This window comes from Pongo abelii, chromosome 16 (assembly GCF_028885655.2).
Source record: "Pongo abelii isolate AG06213 chromosome 16, NHGRI_mPonAbe1-v2.0_pri, whole genome shotgun sequence".
NCBI classification, from domain to species: Eukaryota; Metazoa; Chordata; class Mammalia; order Primates; family Hominidae; genus Pongo; species Pongo abelii.
Genome location: NC_072001.2, coordinates 13843480 through 13868617, shown reverse-complemented (window position 1 = coordinate 13868617; position 25138 = coordinate 13843480). Strand labels below are relative to the sequence as shown.

Genomic DNA, 25138 nt, shown 5'->3' with positions numbered 1-25138 from the left:
TCTTATGTCAAAAAATTAGAAAATTTTGGCTGGGTGCAGTGGCTCACACCTGCAATCCCAGCACTTTGGGAGGCTGAGGCAGGTGGATTGCCTGAGCTCAGGAGTTTGAGACGAGCCTGGGCAACTTGGTGACACCCCGTCTCTACCAAAAATATAAAAATTAGCCAGGTGTGGTGGCATGCACCTATAGTTTCAGCTAATGGAAAGGCTGAGGTGGGAGGATTGCTTGATTCCAGGAGGCTGAGGCCAAAACAGTGAGCTAAGATCATGCCACTCCACTCCAGTCTGGGAGACAGAGCAAAACCCTGTCTCAAAAAAAAAAAAAAAATCCCCCAAAAACAACTCAATAAAATAGTGTAGTATTTACACGTAACCTATGCACATCCTCTAGTATGCTTTAAATCATCTCTAGATTACCTAAATCCCTAACACAATGTAATGCTATGTAGTTATTATACTGTACTTTTTAACATTTTTATTACTTTTTAAAGCTGTTGTAGTGTTATTTTTTCTTTCTGAATATTTTTGACCCAAGGTTGGTTCACAGAGGTGGAACCCAAGAACACTGAGGGCCAATTGTATGAGACGTCTGTCAATTCTCCCGTCATGATCCATAGGATTGTTCATATCCTGATTAAAATCCTCACTGTGGGATGCGAAAAGCTGTTTCTAAAATGAATATGAAACTACAGTGGGGAAGAATAGCCAAGGAAGTCTAGAAGACAGAAAGACGAGCTTTGCCGGACACGGTAGATGACTACAAAGCTACAGAGTGGTGCTGGGATACAGACAGCAACTGACACTGGGTTAGAGCAGAGCAGAAACAGCCACACATGCGTTGTCACGTGACCGGCTACAAAGGTGGCAGCATGAGGGCTGGACGGAATTGTTTCAAAAATGAACTTCAGGTGCATTTCGCATCTCAGTGTGAAAGCAGAGTGAAGTATCCAGAAAGCAATGCAGAATACCTTCATGACCTGAGAGTATGCAAAGATTTCTCAAACAGCACAGGAAAAGCACAGCTAATGAAAGAAAAGATACCGGTTGATGCTGGAATGAAGAGCTGCCCATGGAAAGGCTCACGAGGGGAGTGCAGCGCCTGCCTCACAGGAGAGCAAGACAGCTCTTCTCTCTCAGCAGGGGCCACATCTCTTTCACCTCCCGTCCCTGCACCCGACACTGCTCTCCATCCAGAGGCAGATCCAGGAGTCCAGATTCGCACACAGGGAGCTTCAGTGCAGACCCAGGACCGACAACCACTGTTTCTCTAACGCGTTCTACTCTGACTACTCTGCCAGATGGAAAGGGGTGCCCACACAGAAGCAATGAGTAAACAGGCAGTTTTGTTCATGTTTTTGTTTTTGACAGAGAAGACAGTGTGAGGCCAGAGCAACATGAGGAAGAGCGAGCGGCCAAGCATCCTCACCTCCACTAGGGCAAACTTCTCCTCGCTGGTGTAGTTGTAGCGCGTGGCGCGCTCATACTCTTCGGCACTGTCGGGGCAGTCCTTGTTGGAGTACTTGTCGGTGGGGTGCACAAGCTTCCAGGAATACTGTGGTGGCCGAAAGAGCAGAGGTGTTCCATATTGCATGCAAAAAGCCTGGCTTCTGGTCTGACTCACACGATGGTGGCCAAAGCCAGGCCAGCCTTCAAACCTTTGCTGCATTCTGAAAGTCACACATGAGGGCGCACATACCATCCATCTCCACAGATGGACCTGGCCCTGTAACCTCTCGTTTAAAAAACCTACCCGGCAAAATGGCCTGGATAGTGAGTGCTGAGTATCTAAGACTCTAGGCATTTCATATCATTTTAAAAAGGATTCTGGGCCAGGCACGGTGGCTCATGCCTATGACCCCAGCACTTGGGAGGCCGAGGTAGGAGGATCACTTGAGCCCAGGAGTTCAAGATCAGCCTGAGCAATATAGTGGGGCCTCATCTCTACAAAAAGTAAAATAATAAATAAGTAAATAAAGATTTTGCCTTTCAAATGACCATGTACTCTTCCAATTTGATAATTTTTATGTGATCAAAATAAATCACAAAAGGGAAACTCTTTCATTACTTACAGGTATCCAAATCTTTATATGGCACCAGAAATAATTTACTAATGTTCAACAAAAGATATTGAGACATTGATGGCTGGAGCTCCAAAGAGAAACTGTTATCTTAAAAATGCGGGGCATGAAGCGACATTAATGGGTACAAATGTACAGTTTGATATTAGAAATAAGACCTAGTGTTAGATCAGTTAGGGTGACTATTAATTAAAATTATTTATGGTACATTTCAGAATAGATAGGGAAGAACTCGAATTTTTCTGGCGTAAGGACAAATATTTATGGCGATGGACATCCCAAGCACACCAATTAGATCTTTGCAAACTGCATGACTGTATTAAATTATCACATGTATCCTGAAACTATGTAACCCTATTATGCATCAATACAAGTAAATATTTAAAGCAAAATAAAATTTAAATGAAAAAATGAGACTTGGCCAGGTACAGTGGCTCACGCCTGTAATCCCAGCACTTTGGAAGGCTCAGGCAGGCAGATGGCTTGAGGCCAAGAGTTTGAGATGAGATCAGCCTGGCCCACACGGTGAGACTCTGTCTGCATAAAAAAAAAAAACAAAAAACAAAAAACTAGGCCAGGCGTGGTGGCTCAAGCCTGTAATCCTAGCACTTTAGGAGACTGAGGCGGGTAGTTCACCTGAGGTCAGGAGTTCAAGACCAGTGTGGCCAACATGGTGAAATACCGTCTCTACTAAAAATACAAAAAAATTAGCCAGAAGGGGTGGTGGGCGCCTGCAATCCCAGTTACTCAGGAGGCTGAGACAGGAGAATCGCTTGAACCCGGGAGGCAGAGGTTGCAGGGAGCCGAGATCACGCCATTGCACTCCAGCCTGGGCAACAAGAGCGAAACTCTGTCTCAGAAAAAAAAAAAAAAAAAAAAAAAAGTAGCCGGGCGCCGTGGTGCACACCTGTGGTCCCAGCTACTTGGGAGGCTGAGGTAGAAGGAACGCTTGGGGTGGGGGGGTCAAGGCTGTAGGGACTTATGTTTGCACCACCGCACTCCAGCCTAAGCGACAGGATGAGACCATCTCATAAAAAGAGAGACTTAAAGAAAATCACAATGGTACAAATTTAATTCTATCAAGTTTTTTTTTTTTTTAAACGAGGCCCTTCATTTATTACACACATAAATGAAATGTACTTAAAATCACCTTGGAAACATTTCTACTGATAGATGTTCTCGTCTTTCTAGGGCCAAAGATAAAAAGCCCAAAGACCAAAAGTCAATGTGAATAAAGTGCCCGAGGCAGCTATGGAGGGGGCTGGGGTCGGGGACGGGGCCTACCACTTCCATCACGTGCGCGCTCCACTGCGACAGCAGCTGCAGGCCCTGCAGCGCCAGGTCGAAGAGCTTGCGGTACTCCGCGTCCGTCTTCTGGGCCTCCTGGCGGCCCGAGCCCGTGACCACCTGCACAAGGCGGGCACAGGCCCTTGAGAAACCAGCGCCCCCACCCCGGGATCCACCCTGAGAATCCACCCCGAAGTCGCACGCGTCAAAATAAGAAATGCAGGAGGCCAAGGCGGGCGGATTACGAGGTCAGGAGATCCAGACCATCCTAAAACGGTGAAACCCCGTCTCTACTGAGAAATACAAAAAAAAAATTAGCCGGGCGTGATGGCGGGCGCCTGTAGTCCCAGCTACTTCGGAGGCTGAGGCAGGAGAATGGCTTGAGCCCGGGAGGCGGAGCTTGCAGTGAGCCGAGATGGCGCCACTGCACTCCAGCCTGGGCGACAGAGCGAGACTCCGTCTCAAAAAATAATAATAAATAAATAAATAGAAAATAAATGCTGTGGGTGCTGGACCCTTCTCCCGGGAAAATGGCGGCCAAGGGCGTGCTGCTGAGCACAGAGCAAGGGACAGGCCGCTGCCACCGCCACCGCCTGGGGGACCGCAGGCCGGGCGCGGGGCTGTAACACGCGTGGGCTTGGCGCACTTCCACTAGGCTGGGGAAGGGCAACACACAAGTCACGTGGGTTTGCTTCTATCAAATAATCACTCCCTAAATTTAAACACGTGACCTATGGGGAGGAAGGGACACCATGGAGAAGGCAGGCTTGTTTTAATATACCTTTTTATAGATGTGATATTAGAACCACACAAATATTTTATATAATTAGGACACAGAATTAAATGAGATCGGAAATGCAATCCCTAAAAGTCAAAAGCAAAATGAAACAATGGCGGGAACCTGCATGGAGTTCACAGCATGACCACTGAGAGGACCCTGAGCAGCTCTAAACACCATGGTGTGACTTAAAATCCTGAGTGAGGGGCCCGGTGCGATGGCTCATGCCTGTAATCCCAGTACTTTGGGAGGCCCGGGCAGGTGGATTGCCTGAGGTCAGGAGTTCGAGATCAGACTGGCCAACATAGTGAAACCCCATCTCTACCAAAAATATAAAAAAGTAGCTGGGCGTGGTGGTGCATGCCTGTAATCTCAGCTACTCAGGAGACTGAGGCAGGAGAATTGCTAGAACCCAGGAGGCAGAGATTGCAGTGAGCCGAGATCCCGCCATCGCATGCCATCCAGCCTGGGCAACAAGAGCAAAACTCCATCTCAAAAAAAAATACTCTGAGTGACAAGTTCAAGGGCAAAATCACCTGCAAAACAAATCGTAAAACAATTTCTAGTCACTGTAATTAGTAGTGCTGGCATTGCTCTTTTAAGACTAGATTATGGCTGGGCGCGATGGCTCATGCCTGTAATCCCAGAACTCTGGGAGGTTGAGGCGGGCAAATCACAAGGTCAAGAGATGGAGATCATCCTGGCCAACATGGTGAAACCCCGTCTCTACTAAAAATACAAAAATTAGTTAAGCATGGTGTCGTGCGCCTGTAGTCCCAGCTACTTGGGAGGCTGAGGCAGGAGAATCGCTTGAATCCAGGAGGTGGAAGTTGCAATGAGCTAAGATCACACCATTGCACTCCAGCCTGGGTGACAGACAGAGACTCTGTCTCAGGAAAAAAAAAAAAAAAAAAAAAAAAGGCCAGGCACGGTGGCTCACGCCTGTAATCCCAGCACTTTGGGAGGCCGAGACGGGCAGATCACGAGGTCAGGAGATCGAGACCATCCTGGCTAACACGGTGAAACCCCGTCTCTACTAAAAATACAAAAAAATTAGCTGGGCATGGTGGCGGGCGCCTGTAGTCCCAGCTACTCAGGAGGCTGAGGCAGGAGAATGGCATGAACCCGGGAGGCAGAGCTTGCAGTGAGCCGATATCGCACCACTGCACTCCAGCCTGGGCAACAGAGCAAGACTCCGCCTCAAAAAAAAAAAAAAAAAGACTAGATTATGACATAATGACATAAATCAAATTATGCTGGCGTCATTCACCAGGATGTTCAGCTTTCAGAAAAAAGAAAATCAACAAACCTAAAGTGGAATCACTTTAAAATTGTACTCAGAGGCCGGGTGCGGTGGCTCATGCCTGTAATCCCAGCATTTTCGGAGGCCGAAACGGGTGGATCACCGGTCAGGAGATTGAGACCATCCTGGCTAAAACAGTGAAACCCCATCTCTACTAAAAAAATACAAAAAAAAATTAGTCGGGCGTGGTGGTGGGCGCCTGTAGCCCCAGCTACTCGGGAGGCTGAGGCAGGAGAATGGTGTGAACCCGGGAGGCAGAGCTTGCAGTGAGCCGAGATTGCGCCAATGCACTCCAGCCTGGGCAACACAGCAAGACTCCGTCTCACCCAAAAAAAAAAAAAAAAAAAAAAACTGTACTCAGAAAAAAACTGATTTGTTACCTTAGACGATGCCAGAGAACCAATTACAGTCAGATGCCACCTAAGGATGCTCCAGTCAACAAGACCACATACATGATGGTGGTCCCATAAAATCTTAATGCAGTGGAAAAATTCCTACTGCCTAGTGATGTTTTGATGATCCTGACCCTGTGTAGGCCTAGGCTAATGTGTGTGTTTGGGTCTTCATTTTTAACGAAAAAGCTCAAAAGGAAAAAAACAAAAACTTTTTAGTAGAAAAATAATTTATAGAATAAGGATATAAAGAAAGAAAATATTTTTGTACAGGTATACAATGTGTTTGTGTTTTAAACAAAGTGTTAATTACAAAAGCCAAAAAGCTCTTTTTAAAAGTAAAAAGTTTATAAAGTAAAAAGTTACAGTAAGCTAAGGCTAATTCATTATTAAAGAAAGAAAAAGCCTTTTAAAAAATTTAGCACAGCCTAAGCACACAGTGTTCATAAAGGCCATAGCAGTGCACAGTAATGTCCTAGGCCTCCCACTGGCTCGCCACTCACTCACTGACTCACCCGGGACAGCCTCCTTGTCTGACATGCCCAAACACTTGCCAGGGGTCTGTGTTAGAAGCAGCAGGTGCCCCAAGATACCTGGACTACTGGGTTGTCAGTTAGTTTGGTTACATGATGACTGGTAACCATGGAGGGTGGGGGACGGGGTGCTCATCGTCCTGCAGTGGGTGGGGCCAACATCCACAGAGTTGTCCCCGCTAAGGTTAATGGTCCTCCTGAGACCCTTGACGGACTAACCAGTCCAGCAAAGCAGCCTGCGTATATGCCCTAAAACCCGCAGTCCCTGCCAGCAATTTGCAGCACAGACATGCCAGCAGTGCTGGCTCAGAGTCAACCTGGGTGAGTGAGGAGAATGGGAGTGACCAAAATGCTGACATGGCAAACCCAGCTGCAAAGCTGGAAGGAACTGAAGAGAAAGCACCTGTTCTCTGCACCCAACTCTAGGCCCACCTCCTGGATACATGGACCCAATGCCCCTGGGATGTCTCCTGACAGTCACCCAGAGGCTCCTGCTCACCTCTGGCCTCAGGACTTCTTCCTTTCTAGGCTTACAGGGGCCCCAGGTCAGAATCACTCTTTCTTTTCCCAGTGTCCTCCCTTCTCCAACCATCTTTCGAGTTGCTTGGAATCACAGCACTAGACTAGGAAATGCCACTTAATCAATTAATTATCTCGTCTCTGTCCTTTCTCTTGGGATCCCTATAATGTTTTTCTGGGGAAAAAAAAAAAAAGCTTTTTGTACAGCTGAACAGAGAGAACACTAATTTCACTGCCTTGTCAATTATAATGGGTGCTTCTGAAGTACAGTCATGCACCACATTTGGTCAATGACAAGCATATAGAATGGTGGTCCCATAAGATTATAATACTGTCTTTTCACTGGACCTTTTCTATGTTTAGATATGTTTAGATACACAAATACATACCATTGTGTTACAACTATCCAGTCTTCAGCACAGCAACGTGCTCCATAGGTGTGTGGCCTAGGAGCCATCAGCTGTACTCTGCAGCCTAGCTGTGCCGCAGGCTGTACCATCCAGGCTAGCATGAGGACACGATGACGTTCCCACAATGATGAAACTGCCTAATGACACAATTGTCAGAACCTGTCCCTGTCATTATGTGACATATGATTGTATCTGGTAGTAAACTGTTTTTCAAAGCAATTAAAACTAAGATTTTGGTGCAAACACACACAGGCGACCCTCGGGTGCCTGTGCGGCTCCAGGTCGCGGGGCGCACCTCGCTGTTGCTGTAGCGCGCCAGCTCCGAAATGAAGCGCATGTGGTCCTCGCGGATCTGGATCATCTGCTCGCAGATGTTGTACTGAGGGCTGCTGCCGGAGGATGTGCACGTCCATCTGTGCAGAGAGAAAGCACCCGCGTTACCTGTGGAGGCGCCGGCAGGCTACGGCACTGGGGCAGCTCAGGACGCCTGTTTGGCGCCAGAGCCACATAAACGGCTTTTACGTTTTTAAAGGGTTGTTTAAAAAAACAACACAGAAGCATATCCGATGGAGACTACCTGTGGCCTGTAAAGCCTAAAATATTTGTTGTCTGTCTTTTACTGAAAAGGTTTCTTGACCCCTGAGACTGAGGTGCAACTTCGTTTGTCAAAATCATGGCTGAATGGTGACCGCAGGTTGGCTACGGGCACAGTGCTTGGCAAAAGTCAATGAAAGCCTCCCCTGGGGCTCAGATGGCTCTGTAGAGTCTGCAGTGGGGAGGAGTGCCTGCCAGCATCTGGAACTGTGCTGAGGATCTTTATAGTTCTTCACAGACTAAGATAGTACACAGTTTAGAATTTAGGGCCACATGGTCTGCAGATGTCACATCTGACACACCGTCAGTCTCTTTTTTTTTTTCTTTGAGGCAGGGTCTTGCTCTCTTGCCCAGGCTGGACTGCAGTGGTACAATCTCGGTTCACTGCAACCTCCACCTCCTAAACTACTCAAGAGATCCGCCCACCTCAGTAGCTGGGACTTCAGGCGTGTGCCACCATGCCCGGCTAATTTTTGTATTTTTTCATAAAGTCAAGGTCTCACTGTGTTGCCCAGGCTAGTCTCAAACTCCTGAGTTCAACTGATCCATCCACCTTGGCCTCCCAAAGTGCTGGGATTACAGGCGTGAGCCACCACGCCCCACCCTCTTCTTTTTTTTAAGACAACCTTTTTAAACATAAAGACTATCACCCAGCACTGTCCAATAGGCATCCCTAGGATGATGAAAGTGTTCTTTATCTGCGCTGTCCAACACAGTAGCCACTAACTATCGAACATTTCAAACATGGCTGTCATAAGGAAATTAAAATTTCAATTGTATTTTTCAATAAACTTAAATGTAAATAGCCACATGAGGCAAAGGCTACAATACTGGACATTTAGTTCCAGGCTGAGAATGTTAACAGTGTTATCTCTAGACAAATAAGCAGGATGTTTGAACACCACACAATGAGGACACTGCCGAAAGCTCAAACCAGGCAGCTTTCCTCTCCTCCTACCGAGATTTATTTTCCTCGTAGTGGGCGCTGGTCTTGATGTATCTTGCCAGTTCTATTTGCATGTCCCCAAATAGCGGAACCACCTGGAGCTGCTGTATTCAAAGAACAAAAAAATAGAGTCATTATGTATATTTAGTCACCAAATACATAAGCACAAGGAAACTGACTAATGCTAATAATTACTTTGGTTTGAATGCTACCTCTGCAAATGATTCACTACAAAAAAAACTAAGTAACTTCTACATTCGCTTTGACAGAAACAAAATACAATTTAAAAACCAACATCTATAAAAACTATTCAAATGTTAAAATTAACCTACCATGTTGCTAGATCCACAGTCATAAAAAAAAAAAAAATCAACTGCATTTCTTTCTTTTTTTTTGAGACAGAGTCTCTCTCTGTCGCCCAGGCTGGAGTGCAGTGGCGTGATCTTGGCTCACTGCAAGCTCCGCCTCCCAGGTTCATGTCATTCTCCTGCCTCAGCCTCCCGAGTAGCTGGGAGTACAGGCGCCTGCCACCACACCCGGCTAATTTTTTGTATTTTTAGTAGAGATGGGATTTCACTGTATTAGCCAGGATGGTCTTGATCTCCTGACCTCGTGATCCACCCACCTCGGCCTCCCAAAGTGCTGGGATTACAGGCGTGAGCCACTGCGCTCAGCCTTTTTTTTTTTTTTTTTTTTTTTTGAGACAGAGTCTCACTCTGTCACCAGGCTGCAATGCAGTGGTGTGATCTCGGGTCACTGCAACTTCCACCTCCAGGGTTCAAGAGATTCTCCTGCCTCAGCCTCCCGAGGAGCTGGGACTATAGGCAAGTGCCACCATGCCCAGCTAATTTTTTTGTATTTTTAGTAGAGACGGGGTTTCACCGTGTTAGCCAGGATGGTCTTGATCTCCTGACCTCATGATCCACCCGCCTCGGCCTCCCAAAGTGCTGGGATTACAGGCATAAGCCACTGTGCCCAGCCAACTGCATTTCTATATACTAGCAACAATCAGAATACAAAAACTTAAAGAGAAATACTTTGCAACAGCATCCAAAAAAATATGCATGAGTAAATCTAACAAAAAATGTGCAAGACCTCTAAACAAAAGTAGTACCCCAAAAATTCTACAAAAAGTTCTTGATAAATGGAGAAATAGATCATGTTTGTGCCTAGGAAGGCTTCAAATTTTTTAAATGTCCATTCTCTCAAAATGGATCTATAATCAATCCCAGTCAATATTCCAGAAGAAAAAACAATGGTTTTGGGGGATAGTGTGTGTAAATCAGGAAATCAATTCTAACATGATTTCCAAAGGTGAAGGGATGATGTCTGAGACTATCCTGAAAGACAAAACTGGAAGACACACCCTTCCAGATTAGGAGTCCTGTTAGAAAGCTCTAACAATTAAGGCAGTGTGGCCCTGGAGCAGGGATGCAGGCTTGTGGACAGGACAGAGAACGTGGACAGAGCCACAGACAGATTCATGACCTGAGCAGCACTGCAGAACAATGGGCTTTGCAATAAATGGGCAGGCCCAACTGGGGAGCCATACTGGGAAAGATTCAAGGACGCGAAACCCCTTACCACCTACCACGCACAGAAGTCATTTCCAGGGGGATTAGATCTAGGTGAAAAAGGAGACAGAATGCTTCTAGAAGCTAACACAGCAGAAATGTTTCATGAGCTGGATGGCTGCAAAGATTTATTTAGGTGGACACTAATGAAAAGATTCATATATGAGACTATACTAAAATAACGAACTTCTGTTCAGCAAATGACACCATCGAGAATGTGAAAAGGCTACTGGAGAAAGGAGGAGGAAGGGAATATACTGGTCAAAGCATACAAAGTTTCAATTCCGCAGCACAGGTAAGTTCTGAAGACCTCATCTATGGCACAGTAGCTATGGTTAATAACAATGCATTGAATGCTTAAAATATGCTGAAAGAGTAGATCTTAAGTGTTCTCATCACAAAATAAAAAAAATGGTGTGTTAGGTAATGGACATGTTAAATTAGCTTGAATTCATCCTTTCACAATGTGTATGTGTATCAAAACATCACACCGTATACCATAAACATACAATTTTTACTTGTCAATTACACCTTGATAAAGCTGGGAAAAAGTGAAAGAGTAAGCCTCTTAGGGGAGAATACATGTATATTAAAACGTAAGGCCAGGTGCAGTGGCTCAGGCCTGTAATCTTGGCACTTTGAGAGGCCAGGGCTAGAGGACTGCTTGAGGCCAGGAGTTCGAGACCAGCCTGGGCAACATAGGGAGATCTCATTGCTACTAAAAGTTTAAAAACTAGCCAAGCGTGATGGCAAGCACCTGTAGTCCCAGCTACTTGAGAGGCTGGGGTGGGAGGAATCATCAAGGCCTGCTACACTCCAGCCTGGATGACAGAGCGAGAGCCTCTCTCAAAAACAAAACAAAACAAACAAAAAAACTCACTTGTGTCCAACAAAGGACATGTATCCAGAATACATAAAGAACTATAAATCAATAGGGAAAAAAGAGCAAAAGACTTGAAGTGGCACATCATACAGGGAACATGCTAATAACATGGAAAGCCATTAGGGAAACATGAACGAAACACTAGCCAATAAAATCTCAATGCTGTACACATCCTCAGGATGTCCCCCCACCCCAAAAAAGACAGTGCTAAGTACTGATGTGGCACCAGCGGCGCGTTCTCTCACTGCTGATGGGAACACAGATCAGGACAGCTGTGCTGGAACGTCATCAGGCTGCAGGTAACTACTAACACTGAAAACAGATCCGCCCTGCGACCCCCAGTCCCTCTCCTGGGTATGCACCCAACAGAGGACAGTCGACCAGAGCTGCACTGTTTGGACGTGCCAAAACTTGGGAACATCCGAGAGCCCGCCAGCATCGGAACGGATAAGTTACGGTGTAGTCATCAGATAGAAAACTACACCACAACCGAAAGCTACAAAGTGTAGCTACGGGCTTCCTCCAGGATGCACCTCACAAACAAGAGGCTGGTGACAGCAGCTGGACGCAGAAGAGTACAAATAGCACAATTACATCTGTATAAAGCTCCGCCCAGGCAAAACCAGCACAGGGCAAAAGGAAAGAGAAAGCGCGGTCACCTCTGCAGACGGGAGAACGTGCGTGCCCCAGACTCCACCCAGCCCCAGCGTTTCCTGATATAGATCACGGTCACACAGGGGCTCACTTCCCCAAAATTCAAAGTGCACACAAATCAATAAAAACATTGATCTAAAAACATGTAACTCACCTTGAAGTACTTGTCAATTTTGGATAAGTTTATTCTTTTCTTGGCATCTAACTTATAGATGTTACTGACACTCCCATCCATCAGGTACAGACCAAATCCCATGACCTGAAAAGCCACAAAATGAATGATGCAACAAAGCTCAGAACTGCGAATTTCACTATCCATAAGGACCTACGCTGTTGCAGCTGACGACTTTGAAGGCACAATTTGAAATAGATCACAAAGATCTATCTTTAGACTGCTTGTCTGGTGAAATGCATCATTTTATCCTCAGTGAAGCTGGGATACAAAGCGGGGCTGGGCTTCCAGGTCAGTTGCTAAAAGCGGAAAAAACAAATCCTCTACCCTAGCCTAACCCAAGCGGTAGGGCTATTCTAGAGCTACTAGGTTGGTGCAAAAGTAATTGTGGTTTTTTTTGCCATTAAAAGTAATGTCCAATATGCAGCCACATGTAACCAGTTAAGTTTCGGTGTATGCAAACTAAAAAATTTTTTTTTGAAATGGGAGTCTTGCTCTGTCACCCAGCCTGGAGTGCTGTGGTGCCATCTCAGCTCACTGCAACCTCTGCCTCCCAGGTTCAAGCGATTCTCCTGCCTCAGCCTCCCGAGTAGCTGGGATTACGGGCGCCCATGCCCACCACGCCTGGCTAATTTTTTTTGTATTTTTAGTAGAGATGGGGTTTCACCATGTTGGTCAGGCTGGTGTAAAACTCCTGACCTCAAGTGATCCACCCACCTCAACTCCCAAAGTGCTGGGATTACAGGCATGAACCACCGTGCCCAGTCACAAACTAAAAATTCTCAACGTGGACTAGCCACCTGCATGCTCCAGTGCTCCACAGGGGCTCATTGGCCAGGGCTCCCACACCAGCTGGTGCAGACACAACGTTTCTGCTGTCACAAAGCACTCCGTGGACAGTGCTCCCCTGCTCAGGAGGAGTCTGGGGGCTGGGCTGGCGGGACACCCAGCAAAGGGTCCCCCAAGGCCACCGTGCAGAGGTGGAGAACAGAGCAAAGGGAACAGCGGAGCTGCCGCCCATCTTTCCCGTGAGAAACGCAGATGGAAACCTTCCTAATTTGAACAGAATAATAAAGAATATGGTGAACCAACAAAAGGCTACTTTAATTATGTGACACAAGGTATCAAAGTCCTAGGAATCACATGCTTGACAAGTAGAATCTTGGATAACTTCTGTCACAAAGCAGCTTAAAGGCTGGGCGTGGTGGCTTATGCCTGTAATCCCAGCATTTTGTGGGGGACAAGGCAAGAAGATTGCTTGAGCCCAGGAGTTCAAGGCCAGCCAGGGCAACAAAGTGAGATCTCATATCCACAAAAATTCAAAAACTTAGCTGGGCATTGGTGCAAGTGCCTGTGGTCCCAGTTACTTAGGAGCCTAAGGCAGAAAAATCACTTGAGCCAAGGAGGTCAAGGCTACAGTGAGCTGTGTCCGCACCACTGCACTCCAGCCTGGGTGAAAGAGCAAGACCCTGTCTCAAAAACAAAAAAGAGGCTGGGTACAGTGGCTCAAGCTTGTATTCACAGAGCTTTGGGAGGCTGAGGCAGGAGGGTCCCTTGAGCCCAGGAGTTTGAGAACAGCCTGTACAACATGGCAAGATTCTCTCTCTACAAAAATTTTAAAAATTAGCCAGGCGTGGTGGCGTGCACCTGTAGTGCCAGCTACTTAGGAGGCTGAGGTGGAAGGATCACTTGAGCCCAGGAGGTTGAGGCTATAGTGAGCTGTGATCGTGCCACCGCACTCCAGCCTGGGCAAGAGCAACACCCTGCCTCGAGAATAAAACGAAAAGCAGCTTTAAAAAAAAAAAAAAAGCTGAGAATCCTTGACCCGGACCTCCTGGCCAGCATCTTCTCCCAGGTTGTGTGTGTGACACACTCGTGGGGTGTGTTGAGAGCCTGTTGTGCAGGCTGTGTGCAAGGGCAGGACGCTGTTCACACACATGACAGCGTGCAAGTAAGACACAGCTGTCAAAAGGATTCTAGATAAAGCACAGCCTATTGATGAGAGTAAGGCTGTCCCTCGGCAGTGCCACGGGCTGGTGTCCCCACACACGTACTTTGAGAAGCATGTGTTTCTCACTGGGCGTCAAATACATCCTGTTCTCGTAGTAATCCACACACAGATTCACGATGTCTGCCAGAAGCTCTTCGTAGCCAGAAATCACTTCGAGCTGCTGCTGCAGAGACTGAAACACAGAGCAAGAGATTCATGCATGGGTCCGGTGCCCGGCTGGCTGCTTGGCCCATCAACCTGAGTGTGCAAACACCAGCCTTACCTGTGTGATCTTGTTATGATTGGCCAGGAACATGGACAGATTCTGTGACTCCTGGATGGACTGTGGATCTGCCATTTTACGTAAAAACTGAGCGGCCCTTTGAAAACAAAAAGAGTTCATCCCAAAATGCACCAACGTGCCACATTGAAAAAAAAAAAAAAAAAAGGCTGGTTTGAGTGGGATCCCTTTCCCCTACAGTCATCTGCAGAAATGTGGGTCAATCTCAGAAGCCAGCTATGATTTCAGCCTTTTCAGGTGTCTCTGGCCCTGAACTCCAGGTCAGTCTTCTGCCAACTTAGACGTGTCTTGCACAGCCCGGGACAGCTCTCCACCCTGCTGGTCACAGCTGACGGGCTTCCTGCAGGGTCCCTGCACACTGGCCTCTGCCCTACACTGGTGGACACCCACCTCATCTAGGGGGCACAGGGCTCCTGGACCCCGAGTCTGAGAAGGGCCACCGCCATCTCCGTGACTCCCACAAGCCCTGCCATGAAGCTGGCCCGCACTGCTGAGGTTCTCTGCTGGGAACCCTCTGGACCACACCTCCCCAGGCCACCTCAGGGACCACTGGTGCCAAAGGTCCTGAGACAGAGCCCTAGCCTGCCACCAATTTGTAGCTACACCCGTACAGTAAGGCCCAACAATACAATACCGCCCACATAAGGATAGGTCTGTGCAACCCAGAACCTTGGGGGTTTAGTTTTAAAAGTTACCAAGGCAAAGGCTGATAACCTACACCAACATTCACTTTCTCCCCTTCCTCCTTAGGAACGAGCCCTGCATTTCTGTGGAACACACATTCCAGGGAGCCCCACACATTCCGTGTGCCTCGCCCACCCTGCAGCCAGCTGTGGCCATGTGACCAAGGACTAGGCCATGAGATATAATGCAAGATACTGACAAGCACTCAAAGTTTACTCATAAGGAAGCATGGAGCCCATCTTTCCCCCTTTCTGCCTGCTGACTGGAATGGAGAAATGACAGCTGGAGCTTAAGCAACCATCTAGGACCAGGAGGCAACACCTGAAGCGGAACCACAGGACCACAGGAGCCTTGGGTCCCGCAGAGCCTCGATCAGCTGCAGATCACCCAATTCAGGACTTTTCAGGAGACAGAGAAATAGACTGCAATCTTTTTAAAGCCACTGTTATTTCCCTGGGCTTTAAACAATTGCATACAGTTAAACCTAATATTAACTGATAGAGTAACATTCCTTGCCTTTTTAAACGTTTCCAGGGCGGGGCATGGTGGCTCATGCCAGTAATCCCAGCATTTTGGGAGAAGGAGGCAGGCAAATCACTTGAGGTCAGGAGTTCAACACCACCCTGGCCAACATGGTGAAACCCCATCTCTACTAAAAATACAAAAATTAGCCCGGTGTGGTGGCTCACACCTGTAATCCCAACTACTCGGGAGGCTGAGGCAGGAGAACTGCTTGAATCCAGGAGACGCAGAGGTTGCAGTGAGCCAAGATCGTGCCACCACACTCCAGACTGGACCAGTGAGACTCTGTCTCAAAAAGAAAAAACCGTGTTTCCTTTTTTTTAAAATAGATACAGGGTCTCAGTCTGTCACCCAGGCTGGAGTGCAGTGGTACAATCACAGCTCACTGCAGCCTCTACCTCCTGGGCTCATGTGATTCTCCAACCTCAGTGTCCCGAGTAGCTGGGACCACAGGTGCATGCCACCACACCCGGCTAGTTTTTTTTGCTCTTGTTTTTTTAGAGATGGGGTCTTGCTATGTTACCCAGGCTGGTCTCAAATTCCTGGGCTCAAGTGATCCTTCTGCCTCAGCCTCTCAAGGTGCTGGGATTACAGGTGTGAGCCATCGCACCTGGCCATGTTTGCTTTATTGATTTGAGTAGTTGCTGAGGTGATGGGTGGGGAGACTAAGGAAAGGGTCAAGGATACTGTTTTCTATTTTCTTCAAGCCTAACCATAACCATATGAGTTATCTTGGCATTGACACTTAGAAAAGGTTATACTAGTAACTACCAGCAGGTGCCAAAAGAGCTAGGTGCATGTGTGTGTGGTGGGGGTCTTGGGAGGGGTGGGGATGATGGTCTGGAAAGGTGAACCAACAGGGGTCCCAGACAGAGGTCAGAGGAAGAGGCAGCAGTAAGAGCTACGGAGCTGCCCCAGGCCCACTCTTTGGTGCTCAGGGGAACCTGGAGGTGGTGAAGACACTGGGGAAGGGGGCTGCTGGAGGGGAAACCCTCCTTCCCCCAGCTTTGCACACAGCAGCCCCATCTGTAAACTGTTTTACAGACTAGGCTTTAGAATAAAGGTGCTAATGCTAAACGGAAAAAAAAAAAAACACACACACACACACACAACTTTTAAATACTTTTAAATATTGAAAACCACCTCCCCCATTTCCCTGACAAAGCCAAAACGGCAGCTGAGAAGGCTGCTTAAAATCACACAGCGACTGGGTTGGGCGGCTGGGACCAGGAGCCCACTCCAACCAGTGAGTCTCGATGCTAGAATCCCATAGATGCTGTTATCAAACAGGGACCCTTCAGACTTCCGCCCCAACAGGGGCTCACAGGTCAACTCCAGAGACCTTTCTCTAGTTCTGAAGATCTAGACTTCTGTGCAGAGCTGATTTTTAGGTGATCAATGGAACACTGCATTATTTCACATGAATGAGGCTTAAAATTCTGCCTGACCTAGCTTGACTCCTACTGCTGCCTCATTTTGTCCCAAGTGGGTTTTTTAAATAAAGACATAGCAACAGTTGTATGATTTAAAATGCAACATAACTAGAGCATATTCAGATGCAAAGTAAGGTCTCTTCGAATTTAATTTTAGAGCTAAGATGCCTTAGTTAGCAGAGGAAATTGAAATTAGCATCTCATTCCAGCAAAACATGTCTTCAAAAGCACTGAGCACAGACGAAGCAGAGCAAGAGCATTAGCAGACAGCGCGCCGAGTGTCACTGAATGCCGGTCGGCAGCGCGCCGAGTGTCACCGAATGCCCGTCGGCCACCCACTGCCCCACACTGCTCCAGAAGCGCACACTGGGCCATGCCTGCCTCTTCCGCTCGTCTTGCCAGCCTCTCCAGAGGCTAGCTTCTCCAGAAGCTCTCTACATCCAGAAAGAAAACCAGGGAGAGGACCTGGAAGCACCGTGTGACCCCGAGACACCCTGTGACTGTGCATAGGCCACGTCTGCATGTTGCTGGGATGGTGCTCATGTGCCGGGGACCCCTGCTGGCGAGTGACCGGCACTGAGGACTGCAGCCCCAACGCCCAAGGTGGGCTGCAGAGGCCACCTGCCCCCTTGCCAAGATGCTCCCTGAGCCAGATGCCTGTGTTCTGTGAGCTAGGACTACATCTTGTGCATGTCTGTCTTCCCAGGGGCTCGAAGGTCCTCCGTGACATTTGAGGACAGCCAGGGCAAGAAGAGCCTACTCTAGCTGTGCAAAGCCACGATATGAACTTATCTGCTGGCTCCCCTCACCTTATCCCTTGGAGCAGGTGCTCACACAGCCCTGACACTGAGACATAGCTGCTGCCTATCAGAAGTGACGACTTCAGCACACAAAGACGCACACCTGCTGTGCACAAAGCAGGCCACTGAGCTGGGTGCTCTTGGGAGGGCCCGCGGTGCGCGAGGCCAGCGCTCACCTCTTGTACGCTGAGTGGTCGTTCTTCACACTGCACTTCATGTTCTTCAGCTCATCCAGCACAGCGAACATGTTGATGAACTTGCCCAGTGTGATCAGGTAGGCTTCTGACACGAAGTCCTTCCTCCTCTCGGCGTGGCACAGGCGCCTCACCTCCCCGCAGAAACGCTCAATGGCGTTTCTCTGTGCAGAGGAAGCAGGAGGGCAGAAAGCTGCAGGTCAGTGAGGAGCCAAGCCCATGTCCCTGCTTCAAGCACCTGCAGTCACTGCTCCTCGATGAGAAACGATCTGCCCAGTGAGGCTCCAGGCCCAAGTGTTTACAATGTGGGCAACTAGACCCCTTCCTGAAAGCAGCTCCCACGGCCTGCTCTGCACCATCATTACTTGACTTGCACTTTACCAACTACATCACTGAAGTAACAAAATCTTGCTGATTATTCCAGCAAAATTACTGAGCAAAATGCTCCAATAAAACGCCTGTAAAATTCAGATGCTCTAACTTTCAGAAGTGAAAAGTGGGAGAGATTTTTTTCCTCTTGGTAACTTTCAAGGTAAAACAAAAATTCATCTCCTAGTTAGTTCCATCTCCTCCCTTTGCTGAAGGACACCATCATAAAAAATCTGGATGTTTCCAAAATACTTCTTTAAAAAGCAGCAGGCCCCTTCCATGTGGCTACTTCTTGCCTAACCAAGGCCGGGGCGAGGACCACCAGGAATGGACAGTCAAGGGTGAGGCTAACGGCAAGAAAATACCTGAAAGAGCAGACGAATCAAAAGTACAAACTGGCCAGGCGTAGTGGCTCACACCTGTAATCCCAGCATTTTGGGAGGCCAAGATGGGCAGATCACCTGAGGTCAGGAGTTCAAAAGCAGCCTGGCCAACATGGTGAAACCCCGTCTCCACTAAAAATACAAAAATTAGCTGGGCGTGGTGGCAGGCACCTGTAATCCCAGCTACTCAGGAGGCTGAGGCAGGAGAATTGCTTGAACCTGGGAGGCGGAGGTTGCAGTGAGCCGATATCACTCCACTGCACTCCAGCCAGGGCGAAAGAGCAAGACTCTATCTCAAAAAAAAAAAAAAAAAAGTACAAACTGGCAGAAAGTCAAAGCATTGTACTTGAAACTGACAGAAAGCAGGCTCCATGAAGGAAACACAAAATCGCTCTCAGAGAAGAGAAGTGAACCACAAAAGGAGCATTGATTCCGAAAGGGCATGACGAACTTTAGACTGTCAAAGGCTTGGTCCCTTTTGTCTCAGAAACTGGTTGCTTTAATTTGCAGGCACTCTGTTCAGGGTGTTCACAGTGACAGCGATGGGTAGGAAGGGGTCAGCAACCCACCCCTCGGTGTCACACCCCCCAGATTATTTGCCATTTTACCTGGAAGTACATGAAATTCATCAGTTTTGTGACCTCAGGCTCCAGAACCTCCACGGTTTTCTCATAGATTTCCACTCTGTTAGGCTGCTCGTTACATTTCACCTGGGAATAAAGAAACAAGGATGACATAAGAGGCTTTGATCCAGCCAGAAGCAGCCGCTGGGCTTCTAGAGCTAGTGATCCCACCCTGCTGTGGGGTGAGAACTGGGAGGAGAGTGGGCCAGGCATGGCAGGGGCAGGGGTGTGGTGTGGCAGGGGCCTGGCAGGGTGTGGCTGGAGGGGAAGAGCCAGGCGAGCGTGGCACCTGTGGGATGGCCCGGGAGCAGCTCCTCCAGGTGTACAGCATGACAGCATATTCTTGGCCCTCCTCCAGCATCTCGTTCTGCAATGGAACACAGGGCAAATCAAAGGCAGGCAGGGGAACTAGCATGAAAAGCAAATGCCAGTTGCTAAAATCCAGACAAAACGCCACGAACTATCCTAAGCACCGTGGCCTGTGTGCCAAGAGACAGCTGCCAGAAGCTAGTGACGCTGAGGTGCGGCGCTAGGGGCCACAATGACCACCCAAAACACCCCATGGCTTCTGCAGGCGAGAGGGGTGTCAGTGACAAGCAGGCATCTCTGAGGGGTGCCACAGGCGTTACACCTTGGCTCCACCCAGCCCTCAACAACCTGCTGGCCATGAGACCTGCAGTTGGGAACACAGAGGAAGGGCTCAGGGCAGACGCCCTGCCCAGTGTGAGCACACACAGGATCCCCATGGCGTCCTCACCAGCTCACAGGGCCTCCCAGTCCCAGAGAGGGACTAGAGGCAGGGCTGCCAGCCCCAGGTGTGCAGGAGGAAAAGTTAGGAGCACGCCCACGGCACTTAAAATCTAGGTAGAGAGTCCATGGGAAGAGGACTGTCATCACTGCTGTAAAACTGCTTTTGCTTTCCACTCTTTAACATCGTTTCCTTTGGTAAAAATCAAATAGATGCTCTTAAATCTAGCCTTTATTTAGTGAGATGTTCATCACAGTATTTTTTTTTTTTTTTTTTTTTTTGAGACGAGTCTTGCTCTGTCCCCCAGGCTGGAGTGCAGTGGCCCGGTCTCAGCTCACTGCAACCTCTGCCTCCCGGGTTCAAGTGATTCTCTTGCCTCAGCCTCCCGAGTAGCTGGGATTACAGATGTGCACCACCATGCCTGGTTAATTTTTGTATTTTTTTTTTTTTTTTAGTAGAGACAGGGTTTCACCATGTTGGCCAGGCTGGTCTCGAACTCCTGACCTTAGGTGATCTGCCCACTTTGGCCTCCCAAAATGCTGGGATTACAGGCGTGGGCCACTGTGCCCGGCCTACAGCATTTTTTTATTATATGACATAAAAGAGGAAATGAAGTAAATGCACAAAAATAGTTGAATTGTGGACATTTACAAAATGGTTTACGTAGCCATTAAGGATTGCTTTCTCTAGCATATTTTCATGGCATGAAAATATTCTTGTCCAGGTGCAGTGGCTCAGGCTGTAATCTCAGTACTTTGGGAGGCTGGGCGGGCGGATTCCTTGAGTCCAGGAATTCGAGACCAACCTGGGCAACATGGTGAGACCTCGCCTCTACAAAAAATCCAAAAAAGTAGATGGGCATGGTGGTGTGTGCCTGTAGTCCCAGCTACTCAGGAGGCAGAGGTGGGAGGACTGCTTGAGCCCAGGAGGTTGAGGCTGCAGTGAGCCCTAATCACACCACTGCACTCTAGCCTGGGCAACCTGAGTGAGACTATCTCAAAAAAAAAAGAAAACATGTTCATGAGATCATTAAAATGCAGAACTAGCTAGGCGTGGTGGCTCCTGCCTGTAATCCCAGCACTTTGGGAGGCTGAGGTGGGCAGATCACCTGAGGTCAGGAGTTCGACACCAGCCCGGCCAACATGGTGAAACCCTGTCTCTACTAAAAATACAAAAATTAGCTGGGCGTAGTGGTGGGCGCCAGTAGTCCCAGCTACTCGGGAGGCTGAGGCACAAGAACTGCTTGAACCTGGGAGGTGGAGGTTGCAGTGAACCAAGATCGTGCCACTGCACTCCAGCCTGGGTGGCAGAGCAAGACTCTGTCTCAAAAAAAAAGCAGAACTATAATAACAATGCAATTCATTTATAAATCTAAATCTCATATGGGCATATACCTGGTGTGTGTGGGTGCAGATATGGAGAGGGAATGAGCATTAATAGGGCAGGCACACCCTCGAAACGCTGACAAAGGTTTTCTCTGGGCCAGAGACACTGAATTTTCAGAAACAGCATGTATTGTTTTTATACTAAGAAAAGCAAAGACTGTCTTAAAAATACAAGGCATTTCATTCATTTTCTTCTCTTTTTCCTCACTGCATAGTCTATTGGGATAATACCAAAAAGTATACATCTGCCCTTCAAACACGCCCTTCTCTGCAGAGAGAAACAAAGACACACCGCAACATTACCATGCTAGAGTGGACGGTGGCTTGTTCAATGTATCTTGCGATGCCAGTAACAAATGCATTTCTGTCTTCAAAGTTAGTGTTGAAATTTGGCTGAAGGAAAGGAAGAGAAAAACATCATGTGGGGTCGGAGCACAGGCTGTACGCCCCGCAGCTGCTGGGCACCCACCTGGTAGAGCAGCGAGGATGGCGGGGGCTCGATGCAGGGCTGCTGGTCAGGCAGAGGCAGCTCCTCCAGGAGGTCCACGTTGGACAGCGCATCCTCCAGCGTCACCTGGGCCGCCATCCTGGGCTGGAACAACACATAAGGACCCCTGTTTTGTGAGGAGAAGGAGGGGACACCCGACAAGCTTCGAGGTTGGGTACCCAGGCCTCTAACCCCTTCCCGCTCTCCCGAGGGCACTGGACATGGCTGATGCGGGCATGATCAGTCCTTGGGAGTCGCGCGTCTCTCTCAGGGCACGCGGGCCAGCAGGCTGGGAGGCCCTGTGCAGCTTATCCTTCCACACTCACTGACAGCAGACTCTCCTGGCCTCCAGGAGGGTCACAGTGTGGGGGACATGGTTCCCGCCATCCTTCCCACCATGGGGGCCGCCGTCCTGAGTTGCTGGTGCTGAGGACTCTCTGGAGGGTCTGACAATCCCCTCAAAGTGCTGAAGGGGCAGCGCCTCTCCAACGTCACATCCGCCCAGCAGAGCCTCCCTAAATGCAGCCACCTCCCAGGTGGTGCCTCCAAACACGCTAGGGCCTGACATGGAAAAGATGAGCGCCCTGCCACCCAACACCAGCTGTCTAGCTGCACAGACAGGCTGAGATTGCAAGGAGTATGGGGCTGCCGCAGGGGACAGAAAGTGCCACACCGCAGCTGGAGCAGAGGTGCAGAAATGAAGGCAGACATCGTCTAAACACACCTTCAGTGCCAGCTCCAGGGAGAGGGGGCAATCTGCCTTCTGCTGAATGTGCTCCAGTCTCAAGGGTACTCAGGAGCAGCTCTGCCCTAGGATGGGACCAGGGGCAGCTGAGCCACATTCTATGAAGGAAAGAGCAGTAGGTGGCCTGGAGGAGACAATGAACAGAAGGAGCCCCAAATCCCTCCTCCAGCACTGGCGCAGGCATGGAGGTGCACAGTGGAACGGGTAGCCGGACCCAGTGCACTGGAGAAGGGAAGCTCCAGGGACCCAGGAAGCCCCAGTGGCAGTGTGGAGAGGAAGCAGCTCAGAAGAGCCAGCCGACAAAATTGCTCACGAGCTTCAAGCCCATCCTCAAGTTGCAGGGGTGTGGATCTGATCCTCTTCACACCCCAAACCCTGAGACCACAGCCAGACACCAGCGGCACACAGGGGGCAGGTCCAAGTGGCAGTGCAGGGGGCTGTGAAGCCAGAATTGACATGGAGCTGCCACCCACTGAAGGCAAGTCAGAACCACAGCCCAAGTCTCCTCAGGGTGTTTGCTTTCTAAAATAAAAATGTCAACATCCTCCTAGGATTTTAACAAGACCCAGATCTCATATCGTAACATCCAACCATCCACTTACAGCCCAGATTACTCAGCACACAAAGAACGAGGAATGTATGAGCTCCTACAGGAAAAGACAGTCAACAGATGCCAAAATAACACAGGTGTTGCAATTATCCACCCGACTTTAAAGCAACTACTGTGCTATGAAATGCTCTAACGATCGTAACACTCCCAAACTGAATGAAAAAATGGAAATCAGCAAAAGGCAAACAAAACAAGATGTAAAGAAGAACCAAATGGAAATTTCAAAACTAAAAGACACACTACTGAAATGTTAAAAAAAAAAAAAAAAAAAAAAAAAAAAAAAAACTCAGGAAAGAGTCAGTGAACTTGAAAATAGAGCAATGTAAGTTTTCTAATCTGAATACCAGCGAGAAAAAAGATTGAAAAAATTTTGGGGATCTTCGGGACAAGAGAGGTCTAACATCTGTGTCATGAGAGTGCAAAAGGAAAAGGGGAAACGAAGCAGTGATGAAAAACAGCTGAAAAAAAATGACAGAAAACACCCTAAATTTGGAGAAAGTCTTTTGTCTACAGATTCAAGAAGCTCTATGGATCCCAAACAAGACAAACAAGAAATCCACACCCAGACACATCACGGTCAAACTGCTGAACACTAAAGATAAAGGAAAACGGATCTTGAAAACAGCGGGAGAAACGATGCCTAGCAGAGCACAGAGTAACAGTGGGAGGGTCGTGGATTCCCCCCAGGGACCAGGCAGGCCAGAGGGCGGGCACAACGTGCCTAAGCCTAAAGCGGGGACCAGGCAGGCCGGAGGGCGGGCACAATGTGCCTAAGCCTAAAGCGGGGAGGTGCCAACTTGGGAACCTCCCTCAAGGGGAATATGTCTTCCAGGAAGGAAGGTGAAGCCAGGACGTGGGCAGAGGAGGAAAATAAAGAGCATGCTGGCCAGCGGTTCAGGCTGACAGGAAGGGAAGTGGCAGGAGGCGTGGGCCACGAACCATGAAGCAGAGGCAGTAGGCAGGGTGAGTGGCGAGGGCGCAGGACACACAACGACCCCACAGCTCTTCCAAAGTGCTTGGCGGTTAAAAGCAAAAATCAAAGTACTGTCTGATGGGCCTTTCAGTATACATAAATGTAAATTACACAAATACATAACATGTAAATTATAAAATATTTCTAGATATATAATTGTATAAATCATATAAACAAGACAACTGTAATATAAAAGGGAGAGGGGAAACCTGGATGGGGTAAGATTGCTATGTCCCACTAGAAGTAGTAAAAAGCAGACTTTTCAGATCCTCAGCAGAATGTGAAATGTTAATAAGCATGGACTTCGAAATCCTTAGAGCAACCACCGAAGAAAGCTGTACAGCCAGGCGCTGCAGTCCCAGCTACTTGGGAGGCTGAGAAGGGAGGATCGCTTGAGTCCAGGAGTTCAAGGCCTGCCTGGGCAACACAGTGAAATCCTGTCTCTTTTAAAAAAAGAAAAATTAAAATACTTTTTAAAAAAGCTATCCAAAGCAAAATAGATAACATATAATTTAGAATAAATTAAAACAGAATACTACAATATGTTTTAAAAAAACCTAAAAGGAAATAGAGCAATGATAAAGATAGTGATCTAACAGAAGTCAGATAATAAAACGGTTGACCTGAATCGAAACACATTGATAATTACACTATCATAATAATCTAAAAACACCAATTAGAAGAGGTTGTCAGAATAGATAAATAAAATCCTAACCCAACCATATGCCATCTACAAGAACTGACTTCAAATATACTGATACAGGTAGG

The 25138-nt window shown here is 48.1% G+C and overlaps 1 protein-coding gene across 5 annotated transcripts in view; it reads right to left on the bottom strand.

Moving 5' to 3' along the window:
• CYFIP1 (cytoplasmic FMR1 interacting protein 1) overlaps positions 1-25138 on the bottom strand; it is a 112913-nt gene that overhangs the window by 55772 nt on the left and 32003 nt on the right. For 3 of the 5 annotated variants that reach the window (XM_024232941.3, XM_054531957.1, XM_054531960.1), the window contains exons 2-13: positions 22025-22147; positions 21859-21948; positions 19712-19789; positions 19408-19509; positions 18030-18211; positions 14397-14493; positions 14178-14306; positions 12106-12210; positions 8853-8944; positions 7596-7713; positions 3363-3485; positions 1427-1552 (exon numbers count right to left, since the gene is read on the bottom strand). In XM_024232941.3, the coding sequence (XP_024088709.1) occupies positions 1427-1552; positions 3363-3485; positions 7596-7713; positions 8853-8944; positions 12106-12210; positions 14178-14306; positions 14397-14493; positions 18030-18211; positions 19408-19509; positions 19712-19789; positions 21859-21948; positions 22025-22141 (1359 nt within the window). In that variant the 5' untranslated portion in view covers positions 22142-22147. Of the gene's footprint in view, positions 1-1426; positions 1553-3362; positions 3486-7595; positions 7714-8852; positions 8945-12105; positions 12211-14177; positions 14307-14396; positions 14494-18029; positions 18212-19407; positions 19510-19711; positions 19790-21858; positions 21949-22024; positions 22170-25138 lie in introns of all 5 variants that reach the window. The other 2 variants (XM_054531958.2, XM_024232942.3) reach the window with 1 other exon arrangement.